The 14,318-nt window shown below is 41.1% G+C and overlaps 2 protein-coding genes across 4 annotated transcripts in view; one reads left to right on the plus strand and one right to left on the minus strand.

Moving 5' to 3' along the window:
- Positions 1–14,318, minus strand: part of cct7 (chaperonin containing TCP1, subunit 7 (eta)) — a 418,707-nt gene that overhangs the window by 196,582 nt on the left and 207,807 nt on the right. The gene's annotated exons all lie outside the window — the stretch shown is intronic.
- The window catches only part of ppp2r5b (protein phosphatase 2, regulatory subunit B', beta), a 58,261-nt gene that overhangs the window by 22,679 nt on the left and 21,264 nt on the right, over positions 1–14,318 (plus strand). For both annotated transcript variants that reach the window (XM_061710702.1, XM_061710703.1), the window contains exons 2-5: positions 8,879–9,075; positions 11,440–11,541; positions 13,590–13,682; positions 14,053–14,183. In XM_061710702.1, the coding sequence (XP_061566686.1) occupies positions 8,879–9,075; positions 11,440–11,541; positions 13,590–13,682; positions 14,053–14,183 (523 nt within the window). The remainder of the gene's footprint in view (positions 1–8,878; positions 9,076–11,439; positions 11,542–13,589; positions 13,683–14,052; positions 14,184–14,318) is intronic.

The raw sequence follows: 14,318 nt of genomic DNA on the forward strand, positions 1-14,318 counted from the left end.
GTGCATCTTTGTGCCAAAGGGAGCAGATGGCAGAGGTGCGCCCACAAGAGGTGAGAGGGGGGGGGGGTCCCCGGTCTGGGACTGGAAGAGCTCCAGTCAGCACCCCCATTTTACACGTAAGGGTTAAGAAGGGTTAAATCTAATCCACACCTGCTGTGTTTATGTCTGTGCTTGGATATGAACCTCAGATCATCCTCTGTCTCCATGCACAGTTGGTCTAGACGGCCTCCCAGCTACTGCTGAGCGGTATTATCTGTCCACGACATGAACTCCACCCATTAAACTACATATTAGCTGCACATTAAGAGAAAAGTCATCCATGCAAGCAGGTCCCATTGCTTTGATTATAGTAATCCATCGTTAAATAATCATCTCATCATCAGATGATGGCGTTGGTCCAAGCTCCTGCATCTGTGGCCTGTTTGTATTCTTGCTCTGCACCGAAAATGAAGCAGTCAAATCTAATGAGGCCTCAGCTCACCACAATTTTTGTTTTTTTAACTTTAAGCAAGAAAAATGTTGAATTCTTGACCTTGCGAGTGGTAATAGTGAAGGAGGAGGGATGCTATCATACTCTGACAGACTTATGGTGTTAAACTTGTCCCTCTTATCGAGCTGGTGACACTGGTCTAATCCGTCTATAGAACCGGTCTTCTTATCGGGGGGAGTCTCGTGTGCCCCGGGGGTGATGATTGGTGGTGGGAGGTGTTTGGTCCGCTCTCATGGCTGCCACCCACTGGATGTTTGGGCTCTGTGATGCCTTTCTCACCCAGATGTCTCCAAAGTAGGAATGGGCGATATTTTACCGTTCACGATTTACCGTCAAAAAAATTCCCCACGGTAAGAATTTGTCATCTCGCTGTAAAAACGATAAATTCCCGTTGATGACGTTTTTGTGTAAAGCCTGATTTAATAATAAATAAATCAGCCTTAACAAACATGGTGGAGCTCGTTGTTAAACGAGGCTCCAGCTCTGGAACTGGTTTGGATTTGCTATATATTTTTGTTCATCATAATGTTGTCTTTTGCACTATTTTGTTTCCCAACAGAAGGAAATGGTTGTTACTTTTTGATATAACGTTTGACTATTACGAAAACAAATTGCAATAGTATCTAATTTCTGGCATGTTCCAACCACTGGTTAATTTGCACATTTTATTTATATTAGAAGAGGTCATCACTGATTGGATTTTATTTTATTTATTTGTCCTGTTTCTTTATTTATCAGGTTGTATTTTTTTCTACTTTGTGATTTTATAAGCTAAGAAAACTTGAAGGACAATGGTACTTTTGCTGTTTGTACTGTTATCCTCACTGTTTAAGCCATACAGTTTGAATAAAGGTTGAATCTGTTCTTACATTTCAAACTTGTTTCATTTGAGTCATTACAGTTTTGCAGTACAGGTGTGCTAATTTAATTGGTTTTTATTAATTCAATTTAATTGGTGTAGTTTAGTAGCATTTAGTATTCTTTTAGATCAGTGTTTTGGGGGCTCCAAAGACTGAATGTGGTGATAGATTTATAGTTAAAAAGATGGAGTTGAATTGGTATTTTTTTTATCGTCATTTTTATCGTTATCAGGATAAATGCCAGAAATTATCGTGATACATTTTTTAGTCCATACCGCCCATCCCTACTCGAAAGCTTTGCTGAGTCTCAGCTCCGAGTGTCTCTGTCCTCCTTTCAGCCTGGAGGACTCCCCACATGGGTCTTTGGAGAGCAGGCCCTTTACTGTTTGGGACAATCTCCTTGGCCGTATCTGAAGCCTTAATTATTGACATCTTGTTGTACTTCACATCGGCTCAGGCCCTACTTCTCACAACACCTCGTTTCACCCCCATTAGTCAGCGGCCAACCCTCTGGGCTTCCTGGATCCTGGCTCCCAGCCTTGTTCTTCATGGAGAGTACTCGTGTGTTATTGATCTTGTGCCTAAGTATTTCCATGTTTTTCTCCGCTGTAAAATAACAAAAGGTTGCTAGTTTCCATGGTGGCAATGATGCAGTTAGTGAGCAAATCTGTGTACATGTCAAGATGTATCTGTAGATAAGTATGCAAATGCGAATTTTGTATTGCTCACTTATTTTGCCTTATTTTAGTTATTGTGTAGAAGTTTGGGGGAATACATACACAACAAATATCAAGCCTTTGTTTATTTTACAGAAGAGAGCAGTACGGATCATACATAAAAAGGAGGCAAGAGAACACACCAATGGACTCTTTATCAATACAAGATTAATTAAACTTAAAGATATTGTTGAGTTACAGACTTTATTAGTTATGTTCAGGCAAAAGGCAGAATATTGCCTGAAAATATACAACGTTTTTTTGTGTTTTGTTCAGAAAATAAGGACCATAGGAGGAAATTTGATTTTAAACATCCGTTTGCACGAACTACTTTAAAACAAATATGTATTTCAGTATGTGGTGTAAAATTATGGAACTCCTTAACAACTGATTTAAAGGATTGTAAAAATATTCACCAGTTCAAGAAATTGTATGAAGACAACATAATCAAACAATATGAATTTAACGGGTAAAATATCTTTTGTTATTTTTTTGTTTTTGGTGTTGTTGGTGAGTTATTGTTTTGATATTTTTATTAGGGGGTAAGGCACAGTTGAACAGGAATAAACAAAAAAAAGATATACAGTCTACCTCCTTTTTTTTTTTTTTTTGGAATTAAGAACGGAACAAAAAATCCACACAAAACAATGACAAATACACGAAAATTATTATATTCTTATATACAAGTAATATTTAAGTATTTAAGCTAAACAGTATGAATTAAAAAAATAGATGAATAAAAAGGGGGGAAAAAAATAAAAAAATAAAAAAAAAAACCCAAAAACAAAAGAAAAGTAAATAAAAAGATAAATAAAAAGGAGGAAGAAAGAAAGGAATGAGAGAAGAGAGGGAGGGGGGGGATCCGTCAATCAGGAGGCAGGGACTGGAGAGAGTGGAAGAATGTAAGAAAGGGAAGCCACTTATTATAAAATTTGTTGCAACTACCCTTCAGTGAATATTTAATCTTTTCCAGCTTCAGAAAAAACATGGTGTCGTTGAGCCACTGGGTACTAGAAGGAGCCTTAGTCGACTTCCAGTGGAGAAGAAGGTGGCGTCTTGCCAGTAAGGAAGTAAAAGCCAAAATGTCTTTTTGGTTTGAAGTAAACCGGCCATGGTCCTCTGGGAGCCCGAATATGGCAACATGGGGGGAGACTTTTATATTCACCGAGAGTATTTTTGACATGGTGTCAAAATAATTCGACCAAAAGCGAGAAAGTAGTGGGCAAGAGTAAAACATATGGGTTAAATTGCAGGACGAGGCATGACATTTGTCGCATTCGTCAGTGACACTGGGATAGATCTGTGAGAGTCGAGCTTTAGAAAAGTGGACTCTAAACAGTACTTTAAACTGTATAAGTGTAAGACGAGCGCAGGATGAACTTGTGTAAATTTTTTTAAGAGCAGCGTCCCACCAGTCATCCTCCAAATTTAGATCCAGTTCATCTTCCCAGGCAGCCCTAACTTTAATAACTGGAGAGAGATCGAAAGACAGAAGGTCATCGTAAACCTTAGAGATCAGTGATTTTTGAAGTGGATCATGGTTTAAAAGCACCTCCCACTGTAGAGTCGGCGGAGAGGATGGAAAAACTGGAAACAAAGCTTTAGCGCAGTGTCTAATCTGAAAGTATCGAAAGAGATGAGAAGGCCGGAGATTAAATTCACCTGAGAGATCTGCAAAGCTGCGAAAGATACCATCCTTGTAAAGATCTCCAAAACTTTTCAGGCCCTTATTATGCCATATGAGAAAGGTTGAATCTGTAAGCGGAGGTCGAAATAAATGATTGTTCAGTAATGGAGCTAAAGTAGATGCTGACTTAAATTTGAAGTGTTTCCTAAATTGATACCAAATTTTAAGTGTGGAGTGAACCACTTGATTATTTGTAAATACAGAGAGGTTGGATGGAATAGATGAGGTAAGTAGAGCAGGTAAAGAGGATGAAATGCATGACTGTGCCTCCAATTTACACCATGGCATATTTACCGATTTGAACCAAAATGAAATTTTTTGAATATGTGCTGCCCAATAATACAGTTGGAAATTGGGAAGTGCCAGTCCGCCATTGAATTTACATCTCTGAAGTGTGGATTTGCGGATTCTAGGAGCCTTCCCACACCATAAGAAGTCAGAAATAGTTTGATCAATTATTTTAAAAAAGTGTTTTGGTAAGAAAAGTGGAAGACAATGGAACAGAAATAGAAATTTGGGCAAAATATTCATTTTAACTGCGTTAATTCTTCCAATTAATGAAAGAGGTAAGCTTTTCCATCTATGGAGGTCAGATTTAATTGTAGACATTAAAGGTGAGAGATTAGCAGAAAAAAGAGAGCTTAACGTTCTGGTTACGTTGATCCCAAGATACCTAAAGCCGGAAGGACTAATCTTAAAAGGGATATCTGACTGTACGAGCTGTGTTGCTGAGTCATTAATGGGATAGCATTCACTTTTAGATACGTTCACTTTATAGCCTGAGAAAGACCCGAATCTCTGGAAAGCAGATAAAATTGAAGGAATGGAGAGGACAGGATCCGAGACATATAACAGTAAGTCATCAGCGTAAAGTGACAGCTTATATTCTGTTCCCAATCGGGAGATCCCAGTAAAAGTGGGGGAGGACCTCAGAAAGATTGACAGGGGCTCTATAGCTAGTGCGAATAATAGGGGAGAGAGGGGACACCCCTGTCTGGTGCCACGGGCTAGAGTAAAAAAATTGGACTGAATGCCATTAGTGGAAACGCTTGCTTGTGGAGACGTGTAAAGGAGACGAATCAAAGAAATGAACCCATTCCCCAGCCCAAACTTCTTCAGTACAGTAAATAAATAGTCCCATTCAATCCTATCAAATGCCTTTTCAGCATCGACTGAGATTACGACTTCAGGTGTTGTGGTGATAGTTTTAGAGTGAATAATATTTAAAAGTGTCCGCACATTAAAGAATAACTGTCGCCCCTTAACAAATCCTGTCTGTTCATTTGAGACAATAGTTGGCACAATGTTCTCCAAGCGATAAGCCAAGGCTTTAGCAAGGATCTTAGCATCTACATTTATTAACGAAAGAGGTCTGTATGAGCCGCAGAGAGTTGGATCCTTATCTTTTTTTAAGAGGAGACTTATGGAGGCTTGCCTTAAAGTGGGAGGGAGAGTGCCATGTTCCAGTGATTCCTTATAAACAGCATGCAATAAAGGGGACAATTTATCCTGAAATTTCTTAAAAAATTCCACTGGAAATCCATCAAGGCCAGGAGCTTTGTTATTTTGCATACTTCTCACAGCGAGATTAATTTCTTCTACCGTTAATGGCGAGTCAAGATTTTTAGCAGCATCGGAGCCTATAACAGGAAAGTTGAGGCTATCTAAGAATGAATTCAATTCAGTGGAGCCAGATGGAGATTCAGACGTATATAAAGAGGAATAAAATGAGTGAAAGACAGAATTAATGGCGGTGGGATCCTGATGCAATGAGCCTGATGAATCTTTTATCTGAAGGATCATACGTGAGGCTGCCTGGCGACGTAGCTGATGAGCCATGAGCCGACTTGCCTTGTCTCCATGTTCATAATATACGGAGCGTGATCGTAAGAGAAGTCGCTCTGCGTCATTAGTGGTAAGGAGATCAAATTCAGTCTGTAAATCGACACGTTGCTTAAGAAAACTGGGAGAGGGGCAAGTAGCAAGTTGTTGGTCCAATTTTGTGATCTTAATAGAGAGTTCTTGTAATTTGGCTTTCCGGGACTTATTCAAGTGAGCAGAGAAGGAGATAATTTGTCCCCGCAAATATGCTTTTAATGATTCCCACAGCAGTGAAGATGAAATTGGTTCCATATCATTTTGATTTATAGAGATGTAATCATCAATTTTAGTTGTAATAAAATTGGTGAACTTATCATCTGAGAGAAGTAATGTATTGAACCTCCAAGATGTTGAGTAGCGTGGCTGTGAAGAGAACTGAATATCCAAAGAAAGAGGAGCGTGGTCGGAGATCACAATAGGATGATAATCAACAGACAGTACTTTGGGAATTAGTTTAGCATCAATAAAATAATAATCAATCCGAGAGAAAGATTGATGCATCTGAGAAAAGAAGGAATATTTTTTGGTACAAGGGTTATAAAATCTCCAAGGATCGGTGCAACCGTTCTTGGACACAAAATCTGAAAGAGACCTCGACATTGAAGAAGGAGTCAGATTTCGTGGGCTGGAGCGGTCTAGTTTGGGGTCAATTACGCAGTTCATATCCCCGCCAATTATAAGAAGACTGTCGTTCAATGAGGGGAGACATTCAAAAAGCTTGTTCATAAAGTGTGGGTTGTCAAAATTGGGGGCATATATATTAACTAATAATATGGGAATATGAAATAGCGTACCCGCCACAATTAAGTATCTGCCGTTTTTGTCTGAAATCACCTTAGATGCTGAAAACTGCATTGACTTACCAATTAATATAGCAACCCCCCTGGCCTTAGAGTTGAAATCAGAGTGAAACACCTCAGAAACCCAGGGACATTTAAGTCTGACCTGGTCTTTGGTGCGCATGTGGGTTTCCTGAAGGAACACTAAGTCAGCTTTAAGACGTCTCAGGTGAGCAAATATTCTCGATCTCTTAATTGGACTCCCCATGCCTTTAATATTCCAGCTCAAAAACCTCACAGAAGTACCAGTATTAGTGGCCATATGTTAAATTCCTAAAGATAGAGATGTACCGAATGCGGATCCCCAAGGAAGGAAAGGAAAGAAAGGGATGGAGGGAGGAAAGAAAGAAAGAAAGAGGAAAGAAGAAGGAAAAAAAAAAAAAAAAAAAAAAAAAAAAACTTAACCTACTGAACCCCCCACCCCCCACCCCCCAATTGCACTTACAACGACCCCATCCCCAAACGATGGAGAACCCAGTGCAAACTCCAGAAGGAGTCAGATCCCTGAAAAGAACACTTACGGCTTTAAGCATAACTAACAAGATAATAACTAACAAGCTTCGTGTTGAGCTCCTGCAAGCCCAGCAACATTAACAGAGAGGTACAACCAATCACGACCAAGTTAAACTGAAAACCACATACCGTGTATATATGGGAGAGAGAAAAAAAAAAAAAACCGACACTGATGAACTGAAAAAAGTTCAACTAGACTTTGAGCGACGTGATGAAAGCGCTGGCCTCCTCTGCCGACCTGAACTCCCTTTCTGCGCCGTTGTGAGTGATGCGGAGGCGGGCGGGGTACAGCAGACCGTAGCGGATCCCCGGGATCTCGCGGAGCCGGCGGCGGACGTCATTAAAGGCGGCTCGGGCACGGGCCGTCTTCTGGGTGTGGTCGGGAAAGACAGAAAAAGTCAACTCTCCACACGTAATCCGTTGCTGAGCCCTGGCTCGGCGCAATATATCCACACAGTCTGTATGATAGTGCAGACGGGCGATGATGGGACGAGGGCGCTCTCCGGGCTTCGGCTTCGGCTGGAGGGTGCGGTGCGCCCGGTCCAGGAGAGGCTCCTTCTCCAGGCTGAAAGCCTCCTTGAGCAGAGAGGGAATATCCGTAACAGCAGAAGAGGTGGAAAAATCTTCAGGAATTCCCACGATCCGTATGTTATTGCGCCGGGATCTCGCCTCCAGATCCTCGCATTTACCATCCAGCCTCATCAGTTCAGCTGACAGATGCTCCACTTTAGCCTGTAAGGTTGTGATGTCATCGGTGCAGGATGAAAGAGATGTTTCCATTTCAACCACGGTGTTCTTCAGAGCGCGCACATCAGACTGGATGTTTGTAATGCTTTTTGATAATTCCGACTTCACCGCTTGCAGCTCAGTCTTGATGCTCGACAGGTTTTCATTTAAAGCAGCCTGAAGCTCCGATTTAAAAACAGCCGCCATCTCAACGCGGAGTGATGCGAGCAGCTCGGCCTTAAAGTCGTGTGAAGGAGCGGCCCCGGCGGCCTCGGCCAGGCTGGACGGGGGGTCACCACGAGGCGGGGATGCTGCGTGCGGAGAGGGCCGCGGGGGTGGTGCGGATGGTTTGAGTTTTGGAGGCATTTTGGTCGGCAAAAATACGGGGCCAAAGTAGAATAATGAAGGTCGGGAAAAATAAACCGAAGGAAGATGAAAAAGCTGTACCAAAAATAGATATTTTTAAAGGTTGTTGCAGGAGCTCAAAAAAACACGTCCTAGTCCATTAGTCGCTACACCGGAAGTCTGTTGGTGAGTTATTGTGTATGTTTTCTTATTTTTTGTTTTGTTTTTTTTTCATTATTTTTTTTTGGTATTATATAAGCAGTGACTGTTGAACAGACGGACAGACCATTTTTTTTTGAGGAAGGGGCTTGTAATATAAGGCTTTCTTCTTCTTGCCCCTTTTCGATCATGGAATGGAACATGTATGTTAACTACCATTTCCATGATACGAATAAATAAAATTGAAATGAAAAAAAATGAAAGTATTTGGTCTGAATAAATACCCCCTTTCTGGTTTCCTGTAACTTATCCTCTCAGCTAAGTCCTGTCACTTTCCACGATTCTTCGAGTTTTCTCAACTTCCAGGCCTCTGCGATCAATTCAAAACTGATCGCAGGGGTCCAGTGGTCCTCGAGGATCAGCAGCTTTCCTCGTATCCGTGTGAAAGGTGGAGTTGTTGAAGGTTTTAAAGTGACGGCTCGAAGCAGGTCTTGAAGTCTGAGGAATTTACGTTATGAGACTGAAATACAGCTCAGCGCTCTGGAGGAGGGTGTGTGTCTGAGCATGAATGATAGCGCCTGCCTCTGTATCAGTAGAGGAATAGTTGTTCTCTCAATACCTTTGTGAGAAAACTGAAGTTGTTCTCTTCTTGCTTTGTGCAGATGCCCCGGTGGCAGAGTTACACGACCTGTTCTGTAAGAAGCTGCAGCAGTGCTGCGTGCTGTTTGATTTCCTGGACTGTGTGGCCGACCTGAAAGGGAAGGAGATCAAACGTTCGGCGCTCAACGAGCTGGTGGAGAGCGTGGCGACCAGCAGAGGAGTCCTCATAGAGCCGCTCTACCCAGAGGCTATCAAGATGGTGAGTTGGGGAGAGGATCTAGGAGGTGTTGGGGTTAAAAGGACGGAGCAACGCAATGGATTCCTACGTTTCCAAACTTTTTATCTGGCAAAGTTTAAAAAAAGTCCTTTGAAACTCAAGCCACAGTCAAGGGTCACAAGTGGATTTGGCTTAATTTTGATTGATATCTTCTTTTTTTTAAATTTTGAACATAATCACAAAAAATAGAAAAATAAATAAATAATAAATAAATAAAACAGAAGAAAAATAAATCAATAACATAAAAAACCATTCTAAACAAAGTAGACGAGAATTAATGAATTATTATAATTAATCAATAGCATGTTATGCTCAAAAAAGGAGTAAGAAGAAGTAAAAATCTTGTGAACTCCTACCCCTTGAACTATTATTATTATATTATTATCGAGTGCTTTTAAGGGTAGACACGACTACTAACTAGTCCCAAAGTCATCTAACAGAATAACCAGCCTCCAACACCCCCCTCCACCTCAGAAAAGTCTAATGAATAGTAAATGTTACTGATTTAAATTGTACTTAATTTGTAGATGAAACCTGAATTTTAAATATTCAAGACACAATTATCAAACTTGAACTTGCATTATTTACCATTATAGTAGCCAAATTACACCATATATCAGTATCACTGCAATGGCAGCGAACTGATGCTTTATTCAAACAAGGCCGTTATAAACACAAAACTGTAATTAAATACAGACACATGCAGATGCACCAAAACATTAAATAAAATGCAAAATACAAATAATTTACAAAACTGTACATTAACAAGAGGAAGAACTGGTGATCATAAGATTCTGTCACCGTGGTTGGCAACGGCATCTCATTTATCAGAGTCCGAGACGAGTGAGACCGAGAGACCCGAGACCGAGACAAGACCAAGACCACAAAAGTGGAAAGACCAGTCTCGAAAACTACAAGTCTAATAGTTAGACATATATATATATATATATATATATATATATATATATATATATATATATATATATATATATATATATATATATATATATATATATAAAAAAGAAAGAAAGAGGGAGGAAGAAGCTGCTTAAGGAGGCCACGCAGCTGATGAGCTCTGGTGGGGTCACAACAAGATATAAACAAAGGAGTGGTGGAGAAAAAGAAATATGTGCATGATGCATGAGGGAAGGGATGGAGAGAGAGAAGTGGAAAGTAACAAAAGGTGCTAAGAAGCAGTAGCCTGCACGTGTAGCGATAACAAGGGGCATGGAGAGGAGAGATAAAGTGGAGCATGGTGCAGAGCGTGGACGGCAGAGATCCCACAGGACGTGCACAGGAGCCGGGGAAGGAGGGGTATTAAAGAGGGGAGGAAAGCCTGCGGCGGATATCGCTTATGTCATAGACTTGCTATTCCCAGAGGTGTGAAAATGCTGATAGGACGGAGGGTGGGATGGACGGAGAGTGGATGAACGCTATAATGCGTGGCTGCAAGCTGGAAATGAAATTTCATATTCTTTTATACAGTAGAGGCAGCAAAGATGAGCTGAAGTTAGAGCCACGAGTAGCAGCGCAGACGCTGAGGCGGGTCGGCTTCACTGCACAAAGATGACGTCACACCAGTGTCCACCTCCACACCAGGTGTTCAGAAGGTGTACAGATGTTTTACATGGATCTGTGAACGTGTGAAACACAGACTGGACCAGGAAATACATCTGAGAGATTAGTAACGGACAGATGAGCTGTCGGCTCAGATCAGGAGCAGAGAGGAAACTGTTCGCTGTGCATTAACTACACACGGGAATCTTTATTTAAACAACTAGGGGAAAAAGGAAAGCCCGTGAATAATTTGATGTAAAAATCCAAGCAAGATTTACTTTAACGTTGGTGGGGGTTAAGTGGCTGGCGAAGGAGCGACTTGCTGAATAAATCATTCCTCAGCGGACAGTTGTTGCATGACTAATCAGTCGTTCTGAGAAAAGAGTCAGAAACGTATCGGACGAGGGCAGACGCGACAACAGTGAGATGTGAAAAATCATCTTTGCCTGTTATACTCACGTGTAAATAAAAGAAAAGAGTTGATATCAAACACAGTTAGCCCCCCCACCCTCGCTTCAGAGCTGAGAAGACACGCCCCGTCATGACCCGCCCCCCTTTTATGAGCACTAACATGAACCCTCCCCTTGTCTGTGATTGGCTGGAGCAGCATTACCTGCTCTGGTTTGAAATCATGTCAAATCACCTACCCTTCCTTTAATCAGCCTCCTGACTTCCTTTTTCATATTAGTGACTTTTGATTGATGATATTTAAATATTGAAACTTGAAATTTTTGCCTCTGATTGTCCACCGTTGTCTTAACTTCCCGCCGACCTTTATGGTTTCTCCAGATCTCGGTAAATATCTTCCGCACACTTCCTCCCAGCGAGAATCCAGAGTTTGACCCAGAGGAGGACGAGCCGACACTGGAAGCCTCCTGGCCACATCTGCAGGTACGAACGCTCCAACACCCAAGCAAATCAGTGTCCAGGGTTTACTTTTGACCATATTCTGTCAGCCGACACTTTAATCCATACACCTCCTGGTATTAATAACCAGAACAACCATGTGTATATGCTTCATGTTTTAAGAAAAGCAATTTCAGGATGTTCTATTTTTATGTATCTAGTGTTTATATATTATATATTATATATTATATATATATATTATATATTATTATTATTATATTTATTATTATTATTATATTATTATTATTATATTATTATTATTATATTACCTGAGTCATCATGCACGCCTTAGCTCAGTTTCATGACATTTAGGAAGGTTGACGTGGCTACAGCAGCGTATGAAACCATCAATTGTGACTATAGATATGGTAGAGGAAAAATGTATTTCTTTACTATTCTTCTGTCTAATCCATAGACCCTAACATATAGAAGGGAAGCTAAAAGAGCTGTTTTTTTTCTTCGTTAATTAGAAGCTATTACTGTTAATTATTTGAGTCATTTTTGACGTAAACATACCAAAACTTCCTGGTTCCATAAACATGTGAACTTGCTGCCACCTCTCACCAACATTGTGACGTGGTCTCTCTGGGCTTAAAGTTCAGTGTTTGATTAGTTTGGTTGTGAAAAAGGTTTCGAAGATGATATTAAGTCTTGGAGGAAAATAATTTGAGCACACAAAGAGGAAGGGAACAGAAGGATGCTGGAGATAGAGCTGCTGGGGAGGAGAAAAGGGGGAGGACCAAAGAGGAGATGGAGGATGGAAACATGGATGGAGTGGTTGCTCTGCTGTGCCGACTTCTAAAGGGACATGCTCCACATCCATGATTAAAATACGTTTTTATTTCATGTATATAATCACATGTATACAGGCCTTCTTCATATTTCAGCTGATCACATCCTTTAGTTCTGCTTAGTCCTAAATGGGGTCACAGGGGTCGGCTGGAGGTCATGTGTATTGTAATCGTCCAACTGCAGTAGTGTAGAGTCACAGAGAGTGTTTATTAGAGCTCTGATGCTTCTTCACACTGATGAATAAAGTTTTAAACTCATGAAAGCTGCAGGGACTTGACGATGGCATTGACTTGGAGGCAGTGATGGGAGAGGTTCCTGCAGCGTCCTCCATCACCGCTACATGTACGCCGAAAAAAAAAGAAATTTGGATCGACTAGATTAAAAAAAAACAAATCCTTGAAATAATCTGAGCACTGAAGCAGAAGAATCTCAGCGCTTTGAGTCGTTCGTAATTTATTCGTAAAATAAGCTCTGCTTGCACTACTAGATGGACAGGTTGGGACTTACATGGTAAACTCCATGAAGATATGAGTGTCGAGTGTGAAATCATGCAAATAATTACAGTCTACAAACCTGATCATGCGGTGAACAGGTCAAGCAGTGTGATGGTTTTGAAGATAGCATCAGCCTTTGTGGGAAATAATCACTGCTGAAGTGACTAAAAGAGCTTGAAGACGGTTGTTGGACATATTGGATGATGCAATCTTCTCATGGGTCTCTACGGTCAGTTTAAAGCTACAAGCTGTCCGCTTAGTTTAGCAGGGAAGATGGCTCCATCTAATTCTAGTTCTGCTTGTTTTTTGATCTGCATCTTAAAGCAGCAACGGAAACTAGCTGGTTTAGTAGATAAAAGGTCATTGTGACGTATTGCAGTGGTTAAATGAATAAATGATGAACAAGAATCGTTTGACGTATGAATGCAGTCAGAGCTGTGACTAAAACGCCTACGAGTGCACAGAACTGCACATCACTGCAAGCAAACGCTGTTCAAACGCCCCAGTTTCCATGTTTTACTGCGTTTTCCGTCCCCTGCTTTCCTCTTTTAGCCACATCATCTCCCTGCAGTCTTTCTTATTCAGGTTTAGTAGGAAAATTAGTGGAGATTAATCTAACCGTTAATCAAAAAAAAATAATAATAATGATGAGACCAGCTTTTTAAAGTTATTCTTCTGGAGCTTTTATGTATTTCACTAACCCTAGTTTTAGACACAACCTAATCTTTTCCCGTTTGGGCCTCTCAGCTGGTGTACGAGTTTTTTCTGCGTTTCCTGGAGAGTCCGGACTTCCAGCCCTCCATGGCCAAACGCTACATCGACCAAAAGTTCGTCCTGCAGGTAAATCCCCCTCTCCTGCTTTTGCTTCATCCAGTTGCCCAGAAACACACCTGGAGCACTCAGAAATGACGTTTTTAGATTATTCTCTAAAGGTTTGCACAACTTTCAGTGCACTTTTCAAATCACCAAAACTTTAGTTTATAGAAGTGTCCATACGCAAAAGTATAAATCAGGCTTTATTGTGCAATTTCTATGTTCAATATGCTGTTAGAAGATGATGTAATATAAATGATATTATATCATTTTTGCTATGTTGGTTCAAAACTTCCCAGAAGTAGACTTACTGGAGACAGCTCGGAGCGGTTCAGAGAGGAATTAGGTGAGAGAGTCTCGGCAGAGCCGCTTCATGCCTGTAATCGTGTGTTCGTAGCTCCTGGAGCTGTTTGACAGCGAGGATCCGAGGGAGAGGGAGTACCTGAAGACCATCCTGCACCGCGTCTATGGAAAACTACTGGGCCTCCGAGCCTACATCCGCAAACAAATCAACAACATCTTCCTCAGGTACGGCTGCAACCAGGCCAGCGCTCTGTGTTTAAAGAGGGCTATGTTTAGCCTTTAAGGATCAATAAACTGAACATCATCTAACTAAATAAGACCATCACCAGGAAGAGGAAGATCCTCTGTGACCCCTGGAAG

Source organism: Cololabis saira, chromosome 20 (genome assembly GCF_033807715.1).
Source record: "Cololabis saira isolate AMF1-May2022 chromosome 20, fColSai1.1, whole genome shotgun sequence".
NCBI lineage: Eukaryota > Metazoa > Chordata > Actinopteri > Beloniformes > Belonidae > Cololabis > Cololabis saira.